Below are 27,139 nucleotides of genomic sequence, written 5' to 3'. Positions count from 1 at the left end.
TTAAATTGTTTTCCACAGTTAATTTTTATTTTTTATTTTGATAAAAAGACCCCCTTTGTTATTTTCATTATGGCTCCTTATCATTTGCGTATGTGAGCCTTTGATAAAAATACAACCACCCACAACGTACGCGATTCAGCTTCTGAATCTGTTTTAATCTTGAACTTTGTGAGTTTATGCTTTTGAGGTTGTGTGAGTTTTATGCTCATAAAGTTTTATGAGTTTTATGCTCATAAAGTTTTATGAGTTTTATGGTGAAAAAGGATATCAGTTATCCGAAATATTCAATTTAAATTTTACCATTTTCTGGTGATGTTAAGCATATTTAGACGTTTATTTAATTTATTGCTATGTTTCGCATCGTTTTTAACGATCCATTATTGACTTTTATTTAGAAGATTAATATATATATTAAAGAGTAATCAAGGGAACCAATGCTATAGCGGTAATCAAAAGAATTTAATCCGGGGACAAAGACCAGACATGGAAAACAGACATATACAACAAAGAACATAAAGTAACTAATATCATACATACAAAGTAACAAAAGTAAATGAATCAATTCTTTGTTAATTGAATAATTTTTGCACAGCATTCAAAAATATGGTTGCTACAAACATAAAAAAAAGCCAAAAAATCACCTTTTTGATAAAAATAGCCCTTAGCAATATGAGAATTATCTGTATTCCATTTATATGAAAAATTAAACTCACCAGAGACTCGTCTGATCTTCGTGAAATTTTAAATAAAGTTGATATATAATAAACAAAAATAATTCTTTTCTTCTTGTGACAAAAAACCATTATGATTAGACATTTAATGCTTCAACAATAGCAATATCGATTTATTTGTACACTTTTTTGTTTCTTTTAAGTACCTCATTTTAAGGCTGAACACTTTTTGTGTAAAGTATGTTTATTGATCTGTAATGGACTAATTTATTGGAGTGATGTCTCTTTAATAAATTGAAAACATGCCATGATACTCGTAATTAAAGTTTGAAGAGGTTTGAACCACTTCCACTGTTTTGTTTCTCAAATAAACAAGTACTCGTTTAATGAACTGTCATGTCTACTAAGAACTATCTATAATAACTTATTCCCCAGACGACAAATTGTTAAAAATGATATCATGCTGAAAACCATTGATATTATACTCTAGAGCTGTATGTCAGTCTAGGGCTGCAGTTCACAGGTCTTGGCGAGGCACTTCGTTTTGAAGCATATGAAGCTGATGAAACTTCCTCGATATGTGTCTTTACACAAATATACGCACGAGTTGAACTGTCATGTAGTACGTGCCTTTTTCGACAGCAGATAAGTAAATCTCTAAACCCATGTCGAAATTTTCGACTAAAAAAGCAATAAATAAAAGGGTTCATTCCACTGTTTGAAGAACCAAGCCATTGAGCAATAGGATTTACAATGTTTCCCAAATACGATGAAGAGTTTGAGTCCGATTCGTTGCCGTCAAAAGAAACAATCGTAACAAGGTGTACTACATATAATGGCATCCACGAAAACGCAAACATTATAACGACAACTGCAAGCATTTTTACGACTTTGACTTTTGATTTGTATATTACGCACGCGCTTGCGTTTTTCTCGCCTGGCTGATCACGTTTCCAAACTTTTAATCCAATCAGAAAATAGCAAACAATAATGAGTATTAAAGGTATAATGTAACAGCAAAGAAGAGTCGCTCCAATAAAATACGCTTTCTTCGCTTTGTAACTCGGCCATTTTTGATAACAAACTGGAATTACTGTGCTGCTAGATGAAATATATTTTCCTTCAATATAGAAAATAGCCCAGGGGGTCATTATGGCTAATGAAAAGATCCATATCCCTGCTATCAAATACTTGATCTTCCTGGCCGTCAATTTCATCTCCATGAAATGACAGATAGCCAGATATCTACAACAATAATATCCATGTCATTTGATTATAGTATTAATAGTAAATCAGTAGTATATTTATAGATATATTTATGATTATGCTGGACTTATAGTAATCAACATAAAAACAGGTTCAAGTTAAAGGCATCAAGATTGTCTGAAACAACAGACTGATTGTTATAGATTAGGATAAACTGTCCCATATTTTATCTTTGTCGAGCAATTTTCCTTTTCCTTTTACTTTTCCATACAAACAAAACATATAAATGATTTTCATATAGTAAACGTATTTTATCATTTATTTTTATTGTCATGAAACATCTCGAATTTGCATGAAATAACATATTATTTGTTACTTTCGTGTGCTTTTTAAGCGCACATGAGTAAATTGAATCCTGAAGCCTCTTCCCCCTCTTCGAAATCACCAGACCCGTACCTGTATATGGAGTTTAAAGCTACAAGATTAAGGATGTAGAAACCTTTCAACAATAAGCTTATTTTAAAGAAGGAACTTATAAACATTTTTTTTCTTTGTGCTCGTTTTGTATCTTTATAACAATACACGATTAGTGGAATTCTTTTTCTATTTAAGATTACACAATATTATTTTCAACAGGGTTTGTCCCAAAACTATTTGTCTTGTCCTCAAACAAATATCTTCATTCAGAAGTTATCCTGATAAAGAGGTCTTATTGCTCCACTAAATATGAATTCTTGTCCACTGAATGAACAAGTATTCCCTTTCACTTTCAGTGAGTTCATACAATTTAAATTCAAAAATGAGAAATGATTACTATTTCAATCCTTAAACAGACAAAATTAAATTTCCATGATATTTATGTATATATTTGAATATCTATAAAGCCAAAAACGCGATTTCAATGCGAAACATTGCTCTTAAAGACAATTTCAGGCATTATATAATTGTCATAGGTGTACATGATGTGTATCTATTATACATCATAATATATTTGTTTTGTTTTGATTTTGTGGGTTTGTTTCTGTTTTTTTATAGAGGCACTTAAGATCGAGCAAAATGTAAAAGTATTTACCTATCTACAGCAATAGCAGCTAGTGTGTTCACCGAGGCACATACGGAAACTCCTTGTAAATAAGGAGTTGCTTTACACATAAATGGTCCAAACAGCCAACCTTAAAAAGACATAAAATTGTAGTTGTAAGAAGACATGTGTAGAACAGATTGTAATTGCAACTTTAAGGAGATAAACCTTGGGTAAGGGACATAACTCATGAAACCAGTGATATGTTTATATTATATTCAATTTGACCAAAGCCTCTCAAGCTTTTGTTTGAAGCAGAATAAAATGACTCCAAGTTGATAAGATGCTTACATAGGATTGATGTAATATGCTGAATACAAACGTTTGAATGATTTGTAAGAGTTGTGTCCCTTACCTTAGGTCTTCCTCCTTAAATACTGTGAAATAAGTAATTATTCCGATGCTCTTATCATTGTGAAACACGAGACTGTAATTGAAATTATTATTATTGATAATACAATGTGGGCTTTTCACACAATATATAAAAAAATAAGAAACGCATAAGTGAATTTGTTTGAATAATAAGTTCTACTAATCAGTTTTGTACTAACACATTTAGTTATTTGTTTTTGGAATCTGTTGTAATTTACTATTTGAATCTAGATATTGTTTCAACAGAATGAAATCGGCTTTGTATTGAACTTTTTTTTTGTTTTTGGTTCATTAGCACTGTATATCATTTATTTCATTCTAAGTCGGAAATTAAAAACGCACGTGACATTTGTATGACTGGGGGTGATTAAATTTCTGTCAGAAAATTCAACCGTTTTACATTTTGTCAGTTCTCTATGGATTGCACGAGAGATACTGATTATTGTCAGTTTGTTGTGGATTCAAACTACTTCTCAACTCTCCATGTAAAAACTAAGACCATATAATGCTCGTTAATGCTCACATGTTGAAAATGCAACTTTTACCATTTTGAAACATTTAAGAAACAATTTAAACCACCCAGTGCTGAAAGAAAATCTATATATAATGAAGACAACTGCTGTTATTTCAAACATTGTGTATGAGTTTAAGTAAACTTATTTAATGGCTGACATATTACAGCGTTCTAATCCGTAGATTGTCAATAAGCATTTTAAGAGTTTTGTAATTGACAGAGAAGTAAACATCCCTTTATTTTATAGCTTGAACGACATTCAAAACGCTTATAAGTGTTTGACATCACCGAATGTAAATTCTATTTTAAATCCTAATTTGATCCTTTGCATCAACTGGTCATGCATGATATTTTAATTTGCAATTTCCATATTCGCAGAAATTTTATGGAAATAAAATGAAGTTGAATTGTTAATCAACAGCCGATTTTTTCTCTCATTCGACAAAAGCGATTCCTAAATTTAGAATGAAACGAATTTTGCCAGTCGTAAAAACTAATAAATGTACAAAAACAGCTAGACTGGAAGTTATAAATTACCAAAAGTCTGACAGTAACTCACTTCCACCGGAAGTAATATAAATCGTGAATTGATGAATCGGTATTGGTTTTAGAGAAATTGGCAGGAAACGGAATAAGGTATGATACCACCACTTAAGCGGTACTTATATAATATCTTAACCACGAAACCGCAAGCCAGTGTTGTGTAAACATTGAATTCAATAATTTCAGTACAGTAATTAAAATTAAACTCTGCTCAACAAAATCTATATTGTGGAAGTTTGTTGATTTGCATTAATAGGATAACAAATTGAAAAAAAACAAAATTACCAATCATATATATTGCAAGAGTAATCAAGGGAACCAAGGTTATAGCAGTAATCAAAAGAATGTAATCCAGGGACATGGACATGGAAAACAGACACACACAACAAAGAACATAAAGTAACTAAAATCATACATACAAAGTAACAAAAGTAAATGAGCAACTCGGACTCCATTAAAAACTGGGAGCATGGACCAGGTGCACCGGTAGGGTAAGCGTCCTCTGCTTTTCTAGAAACACCCGCCAAGTTGCTCATAAAAAGTCAAGTCCGGGGTAGACAAACGAGGAAAGGTAAACTATGACCCGTTGAATAAATCAGTTTTCATGGTGCTGATGGATACATCATATCGATCCACGAGTTCCTGATGACGACCATAAAACTTCTGTAGTGATGACTTCAAACTTGTAGCAACATAACCCTGTTCCAGAAACCTATTTTTTAGACTTCTAGCGCGATACAAAAAGTCTGTGTTGTTTCGGCAAGCTCTGGCATAACGTATGAGTTGTGATATGAACACTCCATACGCTAGAGCCGGTGGGATTTTGCCACAGATGAAAGGAAAGTTGACAATTTTAAATGAAAAAACATCACGTTTGTCGTAAAGTTTGGTCAATAGTTTTCCTTTACCATCGATTTCTAAGTGTAGATCAAGATATGAGGCTGACCTCACCGTGTATGTAGTATCCTTTATCTCAAGTTCTTTTGGGTAGATGCGATGTATCAAATCCCCGAAATTAATATTGTTTAAAGATAATACGTCATCTATATAGCGGAACCTGAGATTGAAGGATCTAGCCAAACGATATTCTTTCTTTCGGATCAAATCAGCTATAAAGTCAGCCTCATAAGAGTGCAGAAATAGGTCAGCAAGTAAAGGAGCACAATTTGTTCCCATTGGAATGCCGACCGTTTGTTGAAAAACACGTCCACCACACTGGACAAATATGTTGTCTATTAAAAATTCTAGCATTTTGTAAACATCTTCCTCTGTATATTTGGAAGATGATTTGGAATTGTTTCTTACAAGGTTTGAGGAATCTCTACCAAGAACTATATATTTGTATCTAGGTGTAACATCTTTTTTGGAAAAACAACAATGTATAATGTTTTTTAAGTCGGGATTTTAACTGAGTATGGGGAATAGAAGTATACAGTGTTGAAAAATCATAGGTTTTAATGCTATTATATTCAGATAATAGTCTTGAACTGATTGTCTCCAAAATATCTTTCGAATTTTTCGAATTTCGTAATTGTTGTTCACGTGTTTCAAGAAGTAACCTTTAATGAACAGCATTAAAAGCAAATATATCTATCAGAATAAAACAAGTAATTGTAAACAAGAAGTACTCAAAACCAAAGCTATCGAATTAGGAAGTCCAATCCGTCACAGAGAGGCTCTACCATTTGCAATACAAGAAATGAAGCCTCAGTGTTTAGGTACTTTTAAATTTGGAAAGGGTGAATAAACCAAAATATGAAAACGAGTGCCTAAAGCACCCATATTTAAGTAACCAAGTAATTTTATATCGGATATTCACGATAAACAAAGTATAATACTATTCACTATGTAAATTTTACCCTTAATTCATTGTTAAAAAAATGCTACTTAGAAATGTGTCTAATGGTAAAACTCATTTCTCCCTAGATATCATTCAAAGAAGTATGTGTCATTTCGACCAAGTCATTTACGATTAGAGACATGAGGGCATTATAGTTTGTGTAACATTAGACCGGTTGTCAGTCATTCACAAATTCCCTGGAAGGATTGCTTGTGAGATATTTGCAAAATTGTGATTTGCTTTACTCAATCATGGAATCACATGATTGATATTTCTACAAAAAAACAAAAAAACAAATAAATTTGTACTTCAATTACATGGTCTGTATTTCACATAAGTGACTTATAGTTAAGTAATACAAAGAGTAATCCAGGAAACCAACATTCTAGCGGAAATAAAAAGAACGTAATCTAGAGACAAAAGACCAGATGGTAAAAACAGACACACACACAACAAAGAACACGAAATATCCAAAATAACACGTACAAAGCAATTAAAGTAAATGAGCAAATCGGACTCAACTAAAAACATGAAGCATGTATCAGGTGCACCGGTAGGGTAAGTGTTCTCTGTTTTTCCGTGTAGACGAAAGTGGAAAGGAAAACTAAGTTGCGTTTAACAAATCGGTTCTCATAGTGCAGATGGATACGTAACGATCCACGAGTTCAGGATGACAACCATACAACTTCTATAGTAATGACTTCAATCTTGTAACAACATAACCCTGTTCCAGAAGCATAGTTGACGCTTACAAGGTATGTAGTTCATTGATCATGATGGTTATCTTTTTTATGTTTTGACTTAACAAACGGGTTTATAACAATACAAAAGAACCAATAGTATAATTTTGCCGATTTCGGTATATTGAACACGTCCTTCAAAGAGTACCTGTGTAACGTTTCATCAGCACAATTAAAATCAAATATAAAGTAAGAATCAGGTTTATTATAAGTTATTTATTATGGGGCTTACCCTACCGGTGCACATGTTCCATGCTCCACGTTTTAAGTGGAATCCGAGTTGCTCATTTGCTTTTGTTACTTTGTATGTATGATTTTAGTTACTTTATGTTCTTTGTTGTGTATGTCTGTTTTCCATTTCTGGTCTTTGTCCCTGGATTATATTCTTTTGATTACCGCTATAAACTTGGTTCCCTTGATTACTCTTTGATAGTTATACTTCAAATAAACAAGTCATTTTCACTTAGTTCTGGCAATTGATACATATTATTGTTTGTTAGAACTACGCTTACAATACGTTGTGTATTCGTTTGTTTTTGTTCCAACGCTCCTCCTTGTTCAGAATGTCGACAGGGTTGTAGAGACACAAACTTACACTTTTTATTCAAATTGGGGGACATTTCCATTTGTTCGAAAATGCTTCCACGGTATTGAAAGTATTTGCCAAAATGGTGATATGTTCAGGAAAAAAGATTGTAGGATCGCGAAATCATAACATAGCCTACCATTTTGTTGAATATCATTTTGTCAATGGGTATTTTAAATTTAGTCTGATATGATCATTATACCAAAAGAGACAAAACACGGTGCCAGTGCACACCTAGTCCCCGGTCATTTATCCGTGATAAAAGAAGAGCCCATCATGAGATATATCTTCCTACATGTGCTGCCGGACAATTTTGAAGCATTGCAATAAAAATACTTATTTAACATTTTCCGTTTAAACATATAAAGAAGAAAATATAACAATACCGAAAGAACAAACGCAGATGTAGAAACAGCAGACAGGGAACAAATCTTACAGCACGAAAATAAATCTTTCAAAATTGCCATAACTCAAATTATACCAGATTTAACTTAGGCACAACGTAGCTTGACCCTTTCCTGGTGCTTGCAAGTAACCTACTGTGTTGTTCATTGAAAATGGTTAATATCAGCATGAAAATATAAAAGTTTCAGCAGTGGGATGATTCAAATACGTCTAATCCCAAAACATGGCCTAGACGCAAATACATAAAACAGTGCCGATCTACATACACAATGTAGCGAACTAAAAAGATTACACATAAAAAAATGAAAATAAGCAAAATAAAACGTTACTCAGACAAACTTAAACACTACCAATATAAACTCCCACAAAAAACCGGAAGTGACATTAGGTGTTCCGTTACAATAAATATGTCCTGCTCCGCCATCAGCACCTACAATATTGTAAGTGAGTATAATCCGGTAATAGTCTATCAAAAATAATGACAGGTGACGAGATTCTATTATAGTTGTAGGCCGCTTGCCATATTAGACCGATCAAAGTCACGGTTATTGTTTTTGTTTTAAATCACCACCTCATATAAAGACAGCATTTCCTTGTCAGAGTAGCTATTAACCAAACTAAAACAAGGCAGATTTCATATATTTTGAAAAAAAAACCTAAAAGCGTATGTTTTTCATGTATGTTCCATATGCCTAGGACAGCCATGAAAAAACATATAAAAACATATTTGTTTCATTCAAGAAGAAATCATATGGAGAGAATCGTATATATTATTGAATGATTTATATTGTGAGTTTGTTGTTTCAGTTCATTTTCGACCTTGCATTAAAGGGGATTGTTAGGGCCTTATGAAATAAGTTAAACCCAAACCGCAGATTTCATGCGCCTGTCCACAATCAGGAGATATTTTTCTTTAATGATGTGTCTCAGTCGTTATATTATTTTTAGATTGATTTTGAAGAATTGTTTAGATACCATGGATTTTATTACTTTGTTGTGGGGCCTTCCAAAGCTTACTGAAAGGTGTGTTTACGCTTATATAAGACTTTTTTTGGTGATGTCTGAAAGGATTTACTTTTTTGTTGTAGATTGTACGTTTCACATATTCGTTCTACTTCCTTTTATAATCACTAGTATTTGTCACTCGTAGGACTTTTTGCTTCATGTAATTTCTTAAAACATTCGTGTCGATGCGATGCATACTTTTCTATAGTGGTCCTGAAAAAAATGTTGTTCATATTTTCTAAAACATATGGTGCATTTTTTCCTGATTACTGATAGCAATTTTGAAAAAAAAGGCGTTTGAATTTGGAGACTTTACCTAATAATCAGTGAAAAAGCATCTGAATTCATAGTAAAGGATATATAATAATCAATAATTTGCGTTTGTACAAAAACGTTGAAAGCTTTCCTCATTGCGTTTGGTTTCTGAAACCCATTGGATAATAATATAATGATAATTGATGAATAAAAAGCACGCAAAAATATATCTCGAAAAGAAAAAAAAAGGTTGTCCCATCCGCGTTAACAACTTGTCATAACAGGGGTGCTCGCTATGGCACTGTTATAGTTCTATATTTAGCCGGATGGTAAACAATCAAATACTGAAATGCCAATATCAAGTACTGTTTTAATTAAAACCAGATTATTCTGGCGAAACAGCTTCAAATTGAAGAAGGTATTATTCACCTTTAAATGTCAAATAAATCAGACCCTTGCGTGATATTCTTTACATTATAAAAGAAGTTTACAAAATCAATACTGGATTAAATAAGCATAAATTTGACATGACAAAAAAAAAAAAAACGCTGAGAAAGAGTGGGTTTTATGGTTTAATATGGCCGATCGAAGAAGGAAATTTAGTATTGTATATCTATATACAATAGAAAAAGTTTTAAATCGACCTTGCAAACAATACTTAACTGAAAAAAAATATACTTATTTAAATTCTCAGTTAAGGATGCTCATGTTCAGTCGAATTTGTCACATTTTTGGACAACCCTTGATTTATCCATTTTATAGCATCAATATAATCCTGGTGATCCCCATTTTTCTTTTCATAATTTTATTACACACACCTTAAAATGTTATTTGAGAATTTTTTAGGAAATTTGTGCAATCTCTTCAGGGTTTTTAATCAATAATAGCTACTTTGTCAAAATCTAAGGCAAACCCAGCGGAATCCTTTCCACACCCAAATTTTAAATGCTAATATCCCAAGAACAGGCACAATGACCTATCAATTTGTTCAACTCATATTGTTCTAGCATGAAAAATCTTTCAATATTCAAGATGTAAGAATACTAAATAATTATATTTGATCAGATGAATTTTGCTTTATTTTGCTCTGTTTGGTAGTTGGTCCAGTCTTTGTATCTAGATTATAAATGCCTTTTTTGAGTGTTAATTATTGTTTCTCTTTTTTACTTGTAAATTTTCAAATCCCATGTTTAACAAACATTATTATTCCATATTGTAACCTTCTCGATACCACCATGCAAAGGTAAACTTTTCAAGGTCGACATAACTAGCAAACAAGCACAAGTTTAAGCAGCATAATGCTAGTTTTTAGATCAAAATTGACACTTTTCCCGTTCCCCCTTTCCCGGTACATCTTGGTTAAATACTGAAGGAAAAATAGCCGATTGTTAAACCTGTTTTGGAATGGACACAATGATAGAAACACTAAAAAATGAGTATCTTTACTGTACTGTACTGTACTAAACTTAAATTAAACCACGTTTTTCCGTTTATTTGTATTTATTGCTTTTAACTGTTATTTATTTGTGTGTGTGTGTGTGTGTGTGTGTGTGTGTGTGTGTGTGTGTGTGTGTGTGTGTGTTCTTGTTGTTGGTGTTGTTTATTTTTGTCTCTATTTCGTCTTTTCCACTGTTATTGTGTCTTTCAGCCGGTTTTTCACATACGCTTATACACCAGCCATCGATAAGTGTAATTGTATGACTATATCCAGCATTAGTAGGTCCTTTGACGATAACAAACCTATCGATTTTAGAGTTTAGAGCCATTTCTTGGCTGGTGTTGATTATATATTTTGTGACCGTGATTGGCATTGTCAGATAGACTCCTTTAGAGATCTGATCTGTCAATCATATTTCAAACTATCTTCCAGAGTGTTTACACAGGGTTTAAGTGAGAAAGTTTTAGATGTTTCGGATACAAAATAAGAAATTATTTTACGCTTTTGCGTACATCAATAATTTTTATATTTGAATAGACTAATCATGATGGAAATGTGTTATTTTTAAACCTTTTTTTTTAATTGCACGCAATTATGGGAACGGTAATTTTTTAAGTATTAATGTATGAAACCTGAAAATCCAACATTTTAATTATCGTATATAAGCAAGACAATGATTACATGTAAATACATGGTGAGAACCATGCATTAATCGTATGATTTTTATACATTGAGAACCAAGGAAATATATCATTATCTACATATTCAACAAGTGAATTAATTAATGTAGGACTTTGTAAATATGAAATGTTTTGGATTTCACACATGGCATTTGTTTTCGTTTTGCCCAAAAAAACTTTGTAAATGTTTTTTTTTTTTATTTCAGATTGCTCATATACACTTTAAAAAAAGTATTGCATATATTTTTAAATTGTCCCTTATGAATTTTAATTATTTAAAAAAAAGAAATTAATAGTTCATTAATCAATGTTTGAGTGATATAAAAGAGAATTACCAAAGACATCGCTTCACCACTGATTTGTCAAAGTAATAACCAATATAGTGTAAACCAATATTATCTAAAGAAAAATAAAAGAAAAAAAGGAAAACAACGTCTCTTGAGACATCTAATAACTTCAAAGTTTAAGCTGTAAATGTCTTGCATAGTTCCAAGTAAGTTAATGAACCAAGGTTATAGCAGTTATCAAAATAATTCAACCCAGGGCCAAAGACCAGACATGGAAAACAGACATACAAAACAAAGAACACAAAGCAAGTAAAATCATAAATACACAGCAACAAGCCCCGTGTAGGTCCGTGTGTCAAAAGAATAGGCCTGCAGCAGCGCTAAACTTGTCGTAAAAGGCGACTAAATAGTGTTCAGAACCCTACCCGGGGGCTAGGGCGCTCTGCCCACAAAGCAACTAGGATGTGTGCCCCAGGTGGTGGAATGGGGTACCCCTGGCGTGTTACATGCTGGAGTTGTCAGGTTATAATACGGAAAACCCGACTGCAAACCATAGTGGTGCACCGTGTTGGGAAAGATGCCACGTTCCTCGCACATTAAAGAAACCTACTGTGGTATTCTCCCGGAGTAGGAACCATAGGGCTCCGCCACAGGAGGCTAAATTGCCCGACCCTACCCATCTCTCCCTTTTTCCAGTGGCAATCAAAATTTCTCGACCCCATTGTCCTTATGTCCCATCCCTTTTTCATTTCATCGTCATTTCATGTTCATTTTATCATCAACTTCATGTTCATTGCCTGAATATAGCATAAATATTGCTGCTCGGACGTTAAACCCAAACAAACAAACAAACTAACTAACAAAGCAACAAAAGCAAATGAGCAACTCGAACTCCAACAAAACCTGGGATCATGGATCAAGAGCACCGGTAGGGTAAGCGTCCACTGCTTTCCCAGAAACGTCCCCCGAGTTGCTCATAAAAAAGTCAAGTCCGTGGTAGAAGAAAGGAAAACTATGACACGTTGAGAAAACATCTGTCGTGATGACTTCAATCTTGTAGCAACATAACCCTGTTCCAGAAGCCTATTTGTTACAATTTTTGCGCGATACAAGAAGTGGCATAACGTATGAGTTGTGATATGAACACTCCATACACAGGTGCTGAAGGCATGTTGCCTCAGATAAAAGGAAAGTTGACAATTCTAAATGAAAAATCACCACGTTTGTCGATAAAGTTTGGTCAATCGTTTTCCTTTACCATCGATTTAAGTGTAGATCAATATATGAGGTTGACTTCACAGTGTATGTAGTATCCTTTACCTCATATTCTTTGGGGTAGATGCGATGTATCAAATCCCCAAAATTAGGATTGTTTAAAGATTGATTGGTTGATTGTTGGGGTTTAACGTCCAAGCAGCAATATTTCAGTTATATTCAGACCATTAACATGAAATGGATGATAAAATGATCATGAAATGGTAATGAAATTTAAAAAAAGGGATTGGGACACAAGGGCAACACATCGACAAATTTAGATTGCCACTAGAAAAACGGAAGGATGGGTAGGGTCGGGCAATATAGCCTCCTGTGGAGGAACGCAAAGGTTCCTACTCCTATCGAATACCACAACAGGGTTCCTTAACGTGCGAGGAACGTGGCATCTTTCCCAACACGGTGCACCACTATGGTTTACGGTCAGGTTTTCCGTATTATAGCCTGACAACCACAGCATGCAACACGCCAGGGATACCCCATTCCACCATCTGGGGCACACATCGCATTTGCCCTGTGGGCAGGGCGCCTAGCTCCCGGCTAGGTTTCTGAGCGTTATTTAGTCGCCTTTTACGACAAGGTTAGTGCTGCTGCAGGCCTTTTTTTTTTTTTTTGACACCCGGACCTGCACGGGGCGATTTTTGTAAAGATAATACGTCAACTTAATAGCGGAAACTGAGATTAAAGGATCTAGCTAAACGGTATTCTTTCTTTCGGATCAGATCAGCTATAAAGTCAGCCTCATCAGAGTGAAGGAAGTAGAGGAGCACATTTTGTTCTTATAGAAATGCCGACCGTTTGTTGAAAAAACGGGTCCACCACATTGGACAAATATGTTGTCGATTAAAAATGCTAGCATTGTGTAAACATCTTCTTCTCTATATTTGGAAGATGATTTGGAATTATTTCTTACAAAGTATGAGGAATCTGTCTGTATCTAGGTGTACCCTTTGTGCTGAAAAACCAATGATGTATAATGTTTTTCAGTCGTGATTTTAACTGAGTATGGGGAATAGAAGTCTACAGTGTTAAAAATCAAAGGTTTTAAGACTATTATATTCTGATAATAGTCCTGAACTGATTGTCTCCAAAAGATCTTTCGAATTTTTTAGGATCCACATTGAGGTAATACCACTACAGGAGTAACAAGTGTTGTGGTAGGACTGCAGGCCCACTTTGACCGCTGTGAGTATAGAAGTTGAAAATTTTGCTAGAGGTTTGGCGGTACATTTTGCAGATCCAGCTATGTAACGTTAAAATAGAAAAAATGCTAAAGTTAGGCACTGTAGTTTTCAATCACAGTCCAGAAGCATTGAAGAAGAATAAAAGAAAAGGTTACCTTACAATAATGAATAATAGTACCGTTCTTCCTTTAGAGACCTTACCAGTCTATACATCCAAGTCTTTGATATTTAGCAGGTGGTCGTATTTTCGGTAATCGGCCCTCGGCCTTATTGTAGTGCATGAGATCGTGGTTTGAATTCCGGAAAAGTCATATTAAAGTCTTTAAAATTTAAATAGTTCTTCTTTAACTAGATCGACAACAGTCTATCAAATGGTTGTTTTGTATTTCAAATTTTATAATTTTCAACAGACTGTTTCTTTTTTTATGTACAAGTTTGATAATTCTTTCTCAAAGCCTTTGTCAAAATACAAGTAACTTATACATGTGCAAATAGTCCGCAAACACAAGTAGTAGATAATCAAACACAAATTATCTTTCTCGCTTTTATTATACATTTGTTTGATAAAAAGCAAAAGAAGTTAATGTTTGAATGCATTTTTTCAGTCCTATGATACAGCGATGAATAAAGCGCTCAGTTAAGTGTGTATAGGCAAATTAAATAGCATTTACGAGTGAGCTCGTTTTGCATTGACTACACATTTAACACACAAGAGGAAAAATATCGACGTGACGACAGCGCATTTGTATGATTGACACCTGAAATCGGCATTGCAAATGGTGGCATTCAACTGACAACTGAAATGTTTGTCGATTTCAATATTCAAAGTATTTACTGGCTACTGATTACTATGTTCTTTCATAATTATTGTTTTGAATATACAATGCAGAAAAATGAATGGAGCAGATAATACCGTTTTGAGCCTCGAAGCGTTGATAGCCATGTTGTTTACGATACGTACATGGAGTTAATATTGTTGTAAAAACTGTAATCGCTGAGGTTGTAAAAAGTGAACATCCAAGCATAATGCATGAAGAAGGCAAATTCTAATTAGAATTTAATTCGTGTATATTTACGATTATTAAATCTATAATTGTTTGTCTATATTTATAAAAAAAAAAACATTTTAAAAATCATTGATTAAACTTGTCAAGGACAAAAGAAATACTCAAGTAACAACTATTCTTGTAAATCAAAAACCTTATTCTAGAATGTCGATAGATTTGTCGTTTATTCTAGTTTTTATGCTTTGTTTTAACATCGTCATATTGATTTGAAATTATTTTTCTTTAGATGTCAAATAAACAATATCAATGCGTGACATTTTGATTATCAATGTACGATATAGTGTTGATATTGATTGGAATGTTAAATCTTACCACGTTGTTGGGTCAAGAATAAGGACGTGTTAACCTCATTCATTGCATGAATTGGACATATAAAATACTACGTTTAAATTCCAATTATACTAAAGTTAACTACCATGCAGTGATATTACTTGTACATGTTATAACAAATTAACAAACTCCAAATGATAAATCGGTAAAGGAAATATTAAATAATACTTAAGATGAACTCAAGGAAAATTACAAATTACAAAGCAAGGACAAGTTGATGCAATGCTTTCATTTTGTCTCGTATATTCTATTTAAATGTGTAATTTTCACACGATGCATATTTTGGCCTTTTATCAGTCTGTCAAAAAACCTACAATTAAATCCCGCAAAATATTACTCTCGGCTTAAGAACTTTTTGCACCACTTAGTATCCTCCAAAAGTAGAAACGCTATATTTTTTCTATACCTCCTTGCTTCAAACTCGCCATAATTTTACACCTGCCAAAATAATTAACCTGCTATGTTTTGCAATACTGTTATATTGGGGAATAAAAAATAAACTCGTCAAACAGATATTTATTAACAAGCAACAATAACTGACACCTTCAAATTAAATTCAGTGTAAGTATTTTTTAAACTTAAGCAAGCAGGTTTTAACAAATCCCAAATCATTATTTAGTTACTCGGAATGATTATAATGATGGTTTTTCCAATTATTTTTAGATAAAATTTGCTTTGGGTCGCTTTATTCAATTTAAAATTCTTGTTTACAGCTAACTACGTATTTTAACATTGATTGATATTTCACTAATTTGTGTTGAATAGATTTCAAGGAATAGATCATTGAACTTTAAAAATCTAAAATATTGAAAGTAATGTGATTAAATCATGATTTAAAATCATTGTCTTAAAGTACAATGTTCATTTAAGGCCCTGTATCTTTCAAAACACAGAGGTAAAACATACGGATATTATCCATCATACCCATGACATGATACACCTAATATATAGGAGGACTTTATTCACATATCATCCTTAATTATTAAATCGTTTTAACTATACCCCCCAAAAAACATAACACTAAAATATAATGTATCACCGTCAGCGCATTTTATTTCACATCATCGAGTGTCATTGTTTGTTTGTTCGGGTGTAACGCCCGAGCAGCAATATTTCAGCTATATTCAGGCGATGAACATGAAGTGGATGCTAAAATGAACATGAAATGATGATGAAATGAAAAATGGGATGGGACACAAGGATATTAGGGTCGAGAAATTTTGATTGCCACTGGAAATAGGGAGAGGTGGGCAGGGTCGGGCAATTCAGCCTCCTGTGGCTGAGCCCTATGGTTCCTACTCCGGAAGAATACCACAGTAGGGTTCTTTAACGTGCAAGGAACGTGGCATCTTTCCCAACACGGTGCACCACTATGGTTTGTGGTCAGGTTTTCCGTATTATAGCCTGACAACCCCAGCATGTAACACGCCAGGGGTACCCCATCCAACCACCTGGGGCACATATCCCAGTTGCTCTTTGGGCAAAGCGCCCTAGCCCCCGGCTAGGGTTCTGAGCACTATTTAGTCTCCTTTTACGACATTTTTAGCGCTGCTGCAGGCCTATTCTTTTAACACCCGGACCTGCACGGGTCGTGTCATTGTTAAAAGTTACCCTTAGAATGGGTATTGGAATATCGCCAAAGAATACCGCAGCATGAACGAGTTATCAAGGGAACCACGATATTAGCATAAATCAAAGGAAAGTAATCCAGGGACAATGACCAGGCATAGGAAATAATTTTTTCGAATATTTTATAATATTTCGTTTGAGGTTGAGACCTCTTGTTTTATTACTATTAGTAAACGTTAATACATTAAAATAACAACATTGATCGTAGACTTTGCCTACTTTTTTATTTTATTTTTTTCTTCTTATTTTGCTTAAATGATGTGAATGAAATGAGAGCAAGGAACGCAACATCCGACATAAACTTAAAATACTTCCCATTAATTTTAAAAAATAGAGAATATTACATTAATATAAGGATAATGGATATGTAATAGATACAACATCCACATAAGGATACAAATGTCAGCTCAAGGCCACAAATGAACGACGAGGAAACCCTCACACCACAAAGCAGGCTGCAACTGTCCCCAAAACAACATAATACATAGGTACATCATAAATCTACCATGTTGATGGCATGACTATTAAATCTTAACATAAGGGCTTTAATTGCATTTATAAAAAAAATTCTCCCAGAAAAGTAGGGTGATAGCTTCGTCAATTGCATTGTCGTCATCGTAATTGCAATGGGTCCATAGAGAATGAAACTACTTGACAAATGGCCATAATGTCAACCCTTAACGGAAAATGTCGTGCCAACAATTTACAGTGACGTATTGAAGAACAGTTAAACGAGTTTGCTACATTTATAGTAGATTTAAGTTAAGCGAATTGAGATAGCGTTCTTCCGTACGACACATTAATTTGCGAAATATGCGTCAGTTTTTATATATTAGTCATGAAGTTACAATGAATAATTATTCTTTGATGATGTACATATAACCATGTATTTTCTTATTTCTTATAAATTGTGTTATTTCTTGTTAACTTCACCGTGTACCCTGTATTTATGTATTTAATGTCAAAAAAGTTACAAAAAACATTAAAAGATGGAAAACAAGTCATTTCGTATAATATGCTAAATATAAAAAAACTTGTCAACCATAAACAAGAAATCACTAGGTGAATCAATGGTAAATCATTGTCGCGAAACAGTAAACCCCTGAAGCTAAGAAAATAGAGATGCGTTTATTTTAACAAAACAATATTCAAGTCTAAATTTGACCAAAACAAAGAAAGACCAAAACCAAATAAAACATTTAAGGACAAAAGCAAGTTTTCAGCATCTTTTTTATTTTCTGATAGCATATTAACTACAATTACTGTCTGTATCAATTACGTGTAAATATTTGTAAGAATCAGGCAAAATGAGAAAAAAAGAAACATGCATGTCAAAACCCTACCGATCTAAAAATAAAATGTCTATCATGCTTTGAAAGATATTTGAAAAGACCATTATTTGATCTCTGCATCATTGGCTTTGGTCAGAATTTTTTCAACAGAATCTTAGAAAAATGATGTTTTTGACAGAGTTATCTGCCCTTGGAATATTCATTTTCAATGCATTTCAATGAAATTGTAACTCAATGGTCCAGCATGGAATGGAAAATCTTTTCTGTTTTTGTTGATTCTGATGGTGCAAATTGTCAAATTACACTACCAACATAATGGGTTTTCATACCATGTTTCACCTACTGCCTGACCTTTACAGGGACTGACACTTAAATTTGAACGATTCTGTTGAAGAACAATATTTCTTATTGAACTCATTTTAGCTTGTTCTCAGAGGGCATTATATAGTAATTAACTGTCCATATTAATACATTTAACATTTGAGAACATTACAAAAATTTAGCTGCTGGCCTAAAAATCAAACTACTGAAAAGTTTATCAATATGTACGAACTGGGTTGTGGTAGATACTGATTTTTCGCTATTTCCCCCGGAGCAAGACTAAAACGTAAACATTAGTTCGATCACAAATTTGATAGGAAGTGCAAATTCGGGCATCAATTAGAAGCAAAACAGAATTAATACCCGAAAAATGTTGGTTTAAAGTTATTTCATTAATATTAGATTTATCTTATCTATATTTTGCACACTTTCTCAATTCTTAATATCGAGGTTGAAACTTAAATTTAATAAACGTAAAGGTATTGAATGGACAGCTGTACTCAGTTTCTTGGTACCGATTGCTAATATAAATCGCGTACATTTAATTTTGTTGGGAAGGTTTGGTCAATGTCTGGAATTAATAAAATTTATTATATTATATACTTGATTATCAAGTTGACAACCCTTGGGGGATCGTATTGACAATGTGATTGAGTGTCAGCGACATAGCCTTAGAACAAATGTGTCATCTTTGCTATTTTCACAGATTCAAAGATGTCTTGTTACATAACAGAGCCCATTTATACAATATGAATATATTGAAACAGTTCTTCAGACGACGTTTATCAAAGTGAAATTAAAAGTTCAGTATTTCTACACTGGATTAAGTAATTTTTTTCAACTGATTATCTGGCCGAGCATTTAGCCATCTGTCTGTTACGTGACACATCAAGTCCGAGGCGTCTGCAGTGAGATGATTCCAATATTTTAAAAGTAAAACGACGATCTATATATACAATGAAGCAAACCGATTAAGATTTATTACACATTAAAAATTAAGGTAAGGAATACTAGACGTCACAAAAACCTACACAACTAGCAACTTAAAATCCCACAACACAGAAGTCCAAGAAGGTTAAGCATGTTCTGCTCTGCCCTTGGCACCTATCATATTAAAGGTGATTGTAATCCGCTAATAGTATAACAACAATAATTCATAATTCAGCTCCTGGAGTCATAAAGGGGTCCAGTCAAAAACAATTTACAACTGATCGGAATCATTCAAACAATAAATTTTCATGATGTAAACAAGGTGAATATTGCAGTTATGGTGGAAAACTATCCGAAGTAGACAAATTAAATCGCCATTAAGCATTAAAAATTATCAACTTTATATTAAAAAAAAAGCCGGAAATTGTTCTTGAACTTTATATTTACTCATGCGATAAAATTTAACATTGTGCAAATTGTCAACTTCGGTAGGTAGTCAATCTGGTAGGACGTTGAATCTAATTGAAGGTATTTTCTTACATCTGTGAGATTGAAATTTCATATCGTTCAATCAAATTGAGATGTTCACCGTAAAACCTTTGAAATGGTGTTTTAACAAAGGCTGAATATACCCATGATTAAGAAAATTATTTGACAAGACCAGCACACTATAGCGATAGTCTGCGTACATATCACAGGTTCAAAAATAACGGATCACATTTGAAATCCATAAACCATTTCAAATTGCCACTTAGAAATCAAAATCATCACGTTTGTCGATTTTTTTTTAAATTCAAAACACACCATATTAAGATCTAGGTGTAAGACAGACAAAGGTGAATTATTTGTCTCTCTAAGTTCAGTATCATAAGATGAAGGCAATCCTTGAATATTGGATTATTCTAAAATTGAAGAATATTTTTTCTGTAGTAGATCTTGTTAAAATGTGCATGGGTTTATACGAATGTAGAACAAGATCGGCAAAGAGGAGAACACAGTTCGTACCCACAGGTATTCCGACGTTCTGCTTTAACGCATGTCCCCAAAACACGACGAAAACCAGAAATTCCAGTATCTTCACAACATCAGACTCTGAGTAATTTTTGAAAGAATCAGTTTATTTGTTTATATTTTTGTTGCGTTTTGTTGTTAAAAAGCATTGGTGAATAAGATCACGTAGAACTGACTTTATTTCGTAAGGTGGCAGTTTGGTGTACAAGGTAGGTATAATTGTTTTCCATTGAATGGTTAATTGCATTTAGTAAATTTTGTCATGTTCACTTTGATTTATAACATAGTTTTAATTTATAAAGTAGATTACCTACCTCTACGCAATAACATATAATTCATACAAGAAGTATTACATACTTTGTGTCTTATTTGTATAAAGATATTTGTTACTAAAAATGTGAGAATTGTGTGCATGACAATTTGTAAAAATCACGAAATACCAAATTACTCTGCATTCATTCGTAAAATGTCATCACGAGTTTCTATTGGTTGTACAATGTCATATTTACTGACAGTTTTGCCGCCAATTAAAGAGGGAAAATAGAATTCCTGCACAATAATATTACCATTACAAGTCACATCAATAATAAGGCTGCTCTTTTTCTGACTCTCAATAACCGGCACTATGGTTCAATGATAAATATTCAATACAATATTAATTGCACAATTTTATTAAGGAACGTCGCTTGTAATACACGAAGTCGTAAAATTGTTCAACTGTAGTTTCATCTGATTTTCATATGACAATAAACACATCCGCCCAATGAAATATGAATACTTTAAACCAACCTATTGCTTATGTTATCGTTTTGTCTTAAGCAGTAAAAATTTAAGTGTGTAATAAGATATGTATTTCTTTATCATTGGCGTGTTTACATTCTTTTGATTACCGCTATTACCTTGGTTGCCTTGATTACTGTTTCAAACTTGTTAAATTAAAAACAAACAAACAAACAAATAAAAAAAAACCTTTTTATAGTACAAGAAAGAACAATGAACTTGAATCCTAATCTATGGCGTAACAAGAAGATAGTAAAAATCAATAACATTACGCTAATTAACTAATTGTTTAATTAGTAATCCTATTACATGTAGTTAATTGTATTTTGGCTAGGCTTGAATAGCATTTACTGTATGTCAGTCTTTTTCTGTTCTGACCAATTAATGAACAAAATAGTTCAATTTTCATGGCTAATTGAACCTATCCAGTTTTTCAAAAAGTATGTTTCAATAATAGGTTACGTTTCAAAACAAAGCAAATATCTCGTGACTTTTTGCCACATTTCATGGTCCAGCTGTAACGTATGTGCTAACAGTGCAGTAGTCGGAAGTTATTAGTGGCTACTTCTAGAATATTGTTATTTAATAATGTCATAACTACAAAGCATGAGGAATGTTAAAACAGCAGAAAAAGAGTGGAGGGCGAGAATACAAGCAATTATGGTGGATTGTGGAGCTATCTACTACAGAATGTGACTAAAATAGAATACAGGGTCGACTCGACTATAATATAATAAATGGTCGACTCGACTATAATATAGTACAGGATCAAGTCGACTATAATATATAAAGGGATCGACTCAACTTTAATATAAGACAGGGTCGAGTCGACTATAATATTATACAGAATGGACTCGACTATAATGTAATGCAGGGTCGACTCGACTATAATGTAATTAAGAGTCAACTTGATTGTAAATATACAGGGTCTAGTCAACTATATTATAGAACAGGATCGAGTCGACTATAATATAATACAGGGTGTAATATAGTACAGGATCAAGTTGACTATAATATATAAAGGGATCGACTCAACAGAGGAGATGAGATCATTCTTAAATGTTCTCCATCAAAATTATCTATAATATCTACAGGTTCCTTAAAATATGATGAGAATGGATATGATGAATTTGTCAAAGGGACAATAGTCCCACCGGGATGACAAATGTCAACTTGAAGCTAACCCTGGGTCTTCAATGGACAACGAGCAAACCCTTAAACCACAAGGCAGGCTATAGCGGGTCCAAAAACAACGTTATACATAGACTCATGCAACATAAAGAAAACTTAAAGTGAAAACGAAACAAGAAACACAGAGGCCAGAAATTTCTGACTGAATGTCTTGTAATGATATAAATTGTACCCTGGTTCTATTATAGTACATTAACCTTTAATCATATTTTATTGATAATGAAATGGTTGATGAAAAAAGCTTTCAAATATTAAAACGACATTGCTTGTTCTTTTATCACAATTATTAGATACACCTATATCTATTTGTACCGTATGTAAAGTCTGTCAGTTGCTTAAAGGTAACATTGTTTGGTATATAATAGTTTCTGTTGTTTATGTAGGTACCCATATTTTTTCTCTCTCAAATATACTCTAAATGTGTATATCAAGGAAGGCTAAAAGATAAATAATTAGAAATTTGCAAAATATATCATGAAATATTTATTGAAAATTCATAAAGTATTCAAAATTACATAGCACTTGGAAAGGACCTTATAGAGAAAAGAAATACCTGGAGATAAGAATAATAACAGGATAATTAATTTGAAAGAGTGAATAACCAAAATATGATCACGAGTGCCGAAGAACGCCTAGATATAATGAATGTGCGGAATTTGTTCCGCGCACGAGTTAAATCTTAATACGTTCTTGGCACGAGTGATCATATTTTGGTTATTCACGATAACCAATTAAGTATCCTATTTATTATATAGATTTCCTCCATTATTCATTGTTATTTTCAACACAAATTTAAAATTTTGTGAACGGTTGATTGATATTTGTGGTGTGACGTTTTGGCGGGAGAAGTTGACTATAAATTTAATTTTGTAAGGTAATTTCTATGAAAAGAAAGTTTAGATTGAAATACAAATTACATTAACAAAACAGAATACATTCTAACTTGCAGCGTACCAACTTCCGCTTTAATTTGGCGGTTAACATACAAGCAAAAGAAAGTACGAGCAAAATTGATTGTAAAATCAACTGATAAAAATTACAACCGAAAAAAAATTAAATGCTTAAAATAAAACCATACAAACTTACAATCGCATGTATAAATAAAACATTTACTGGTTAAGCTAAAACTTTGCTGTTATAAACTTACCTCGATAAAGATTATCAACAAGCGTTATTGGGACGCAAAATAATGCAACAAGTATATCAGCTATGGCCAAGTTTACAATGAAGTAGTTCGTGGCGTTGTGCATAGAAGAGTTTCTGTAAACCACGGTTACAACCATCAGGTTTCCAAATAACGCACAAATACATACCAAAGAATAAGCTAGCGAATATATGACGGTTATTGAAAGCGGGTGTATCATACTTGTATATGTTTCATTAAATGTTTGATTCTCAAATGTTGAGTTTGATGCATTCAAAACCATGTCCATTTCTATGATAAATTATTTCACTTTTAAGCCCGATTTTTAAATAGTTTCAGTATCCAATTATACGATATTTCGGTTTGCTTTCTTTTCTACAACACCAAATATTTTTAGTGTCAGTATTATCCTATAGATCCTTAACAAGACACAAGTTAAATATCACTGAAGTGAATGATAACGTCCACAGTAACTCCTACTTCAAAGATTCTTCGAACACGAATTATATCTTCTCAAAAATACTCCACCGTCTGATAATTAGTAAAATAACCAACCTTCTTCAAGCACGCAATTCAAAACTAATAAAGCAATTCGTCTTGAACGTAATTATCATAAATCTTAATTTAATCAAATCATGTAATTTCTTTATCCAGCGTATCAGCTGTTTATTTTCTTTTGAATAGATGGACAACAGAGGCAGCCTTATATATTGACTGGTTCGATCTGTTTCGTCGTGCAGAAATACCTTGGTTTTATTTACGTACAGCTCCAATGTAAAAAATCGGTGAATTTTGTAACGTTGACTCAAAATATTGGAATGAATTGAATTGTGTATTTGCTACCAAAGTTAGATTAAAACATTATAGAAGTTCCCTTTAGACGAAGGCGAAGTCAGGTGAATCGAAGATGAACCTTATGTGACGGATTCATGTTACCTTCACATTTGGGCTCGATATCATAGAGAATTTAAGGGAACCAGGATTCGGACGGTAGTCAAACGGAATTCAATGGAACCAGGATTCGAGCAGTAATCAATGGGAATCAAGAAAACCAGAATTCGAATGGTAATCTAATGTAACTCAAGGGAGCCAGGATTCGAACGGAAATAAAACTACATAATACAAGGATAACGACTGGACAAGCAAAATAGACACACACTACAAAGAACCTGAAATAATCAGAATTACACATACAGAGAAGCGTGTTCTAGAAAGAAACAAGAAAAAAAAGACTGAACGAAGCGTTTATCGTGATACAAATGGATACACCACGACGATCCCCAATTCCATGATGACGATCATAACACTTTTTTTGTAGTGATTACTTTAATGTTTTGATAGTATAACCATATTCCAGTAACCTAATTGTAAGAAGTCTAACACAGTACAAAAAGCACACATAATATTTGTTTTATTTATGATGATTGAATGACAAAGATTTTTTTTAAAATGATATGACTTGGAACTTTACTTTGTTTTCATTTTACATTTGATAATTGACAGCAAAAATGATTACTAGACAAACCATAAAATAATCAGTTTATTTGTTTGTGAAATTACGCCTGTGTGAAAAGTAATTTGAGTCCTAGAGCAAAGGCAATTTATTATTTTTTAATTAAAAAAAAATAGTTTTTATTATAAAGCCATTTTCGAAACCCCTTTGTCGTTATAGGTGACAATTTTCATTTTTGATCAAACGTAATTGGTTCAAACTTTTGAACCTTTTCTTTAATTGAACTAAATATCGCATAATTTAAGAAGTTCAGAGCCATCGATGAGTGTCTGTATTTATTCTGTTTTGATTTAATCATTAGTATTGTTATCTACAATGGTTTGTCATATATGTGTTTCAATTTTTAACGGTTGAAAACAATATCACACTGCGACCCTAAAGTGCAAGAATGCGGCATGTTTGGTGCACTACACAGTATCTTGCTTTCTTCATAAGAATATTTGTACATAATTTATTTCAATTCATTTATGTTTTTACCTTTATCTGTGATATCTTAGTCTCTTTTCTTTCCTTCTTTTAACTTAAGTACTTTCATTACAAATCTTAATTCAAAATTGACAAGAATGGAGGTATTGAATGCAAAGTCAAAGACAAAACAACCCCAACGAATAAAAAATGTAAGCACAAGGCCATCCATGGGTATTCAATGGATGATAAGGAAGCCCTCACACCACAAGACATGCTGCAGGTGGCTCCAAAACAAAAATACCATGGAACAGCAAAATAGTTGCCAATATTGATCCTAGCATTAAAAAGTAAACTGAAAGGGGAAACAAAACAAATCTTACGCCATTTTTCATAACAAAACTGCGATCAGACCGTTCACCGGTCATCGGTCATTGATCCGTCAGCCATCAATCAGTCAACGGTCGTCGGTCCGTCAAATCGTTGCGTTGATCGTTTCAAGGACTGTGCACCATAACGGTCCCCGATTCCATGATAACGACCATAAAACTGTAGTGATGACTTTAATCTTGTAGCAACATAACCATGTTCGGAAGCCTAATTGTAAGAAGTCTAGCGCGATACAAAAAGTCGACATAGCTACGTTAAGCTCTGGTATGTCATGACGATGGTGATATCATGTCTTGTAGTATTCTATATGTTTTGTGGTGATTTTTTTAATTATGTGAATCGAATTTTGTGAATTTCGGACATCTTTTCCTCAGTTTTCCAGTAATTACTACGTTTACTTATATCATGATACTAAGTTACTATGAATTACTTCCCCCTATTGTGAATAGTGTGTGAAACGCGGAGCTTCGTTATTGTTGCTAGATAATTCCCGGGTTATTCTGACTTACCGTGTGAGAAAAGATATGCTTACAATTCCGAAACACCTGACGTCAGTACAATTCCGGAACACCTGACGTCAGTACATATTTTTGTTTGATTTTTTAATTTTTTTGGGGGGAGGGGGTGGGGGTGTAATCTATTTCAACGGTAGGCTACATTGTTTATGTATATCATCTTTGTTTCATGTTTTCATGTTTCGACCATTTTTTTCGGTTTTGACGCATTTGTTTGTTTGTTGGGGTTTAACGTCCGAGCAGCAATATTTCAGCTATATTCAGACGATGAACATGAAATTTATGATAAAATGAACATGAAATGATGAAAGAAAAAGGGATGGGACACAAGGACAATGGGGTCGACAAATTTTGATTGCCACTGGAAATAGGGAGAGGTGGGTAGGGTCGGGCAATTTAGCCTCCTGTGGCGGAGCCCTATGGTTCCTACTCCGGGAGAATACCACAGTAGGGTTCTTTAAAGTGCGAGGAACGTGGCATCTTTCCCAACACGGTGCACCACTATGGTTTGCGGGCAGGTTTTCCGTATTATAGCCTGACAA

At 33.4% G+C, this 27,139-nt stretch overlaps 1 protein-coding gene across 1 annotated transcript; it reads right to left on the bottom strand.

The window, feature by feature from the left end:
* Nucleotides 1–440: 440 nt before the first annotated feature.
* LOC148620452 (neuropeptide SIFamide receptor-like) lies at nucleotides 441–24,428 on the bottom strand. The gene is made up of 3 exons (XM_088581351.1): nucleotides 23,778–24,428; nucleotides 2,950–3,049; nucleotides 441–1,916 (listed from the first exon to the last, which is right to left on the bottom strand). Exons 1-3 carry the CDS (start codon nucleotides 24,061–24,063, stop codon nucleotides 1,151–1,153), a joined length of 1,152 nt encoding a protein of 383 aa, XP_088437477.1. The 5' UTR covers nucleotides 24,064–24,428; the 3' UTR covers nucleotides 441–1,150.
* Between the last annotated feature and the right edge of the window lie 2,711 nt (nucleotides 24,429–27,139).

Source organism: Perna viridis, chromosome 4, assembly GCF_037379345.1.
Source record: "Perna viridis isolate PV_CMFRI_1.1 ecotype Kerala chromosome 4, ASM3737934v1, whole genome shotgun sequence".
Taxonomy (NCBI): domain Eukaryota; kingdom Metazoa; phylum Mollusca; class Bivalvia; order Mytilida; family Mytilidae; genus Perna; species Perna viridis.
The sequence above is the reverse complement of the archived record's forward strand: the minus strand, read 5'-3'. Positions and strand labels throughout refer to the sequence as shown.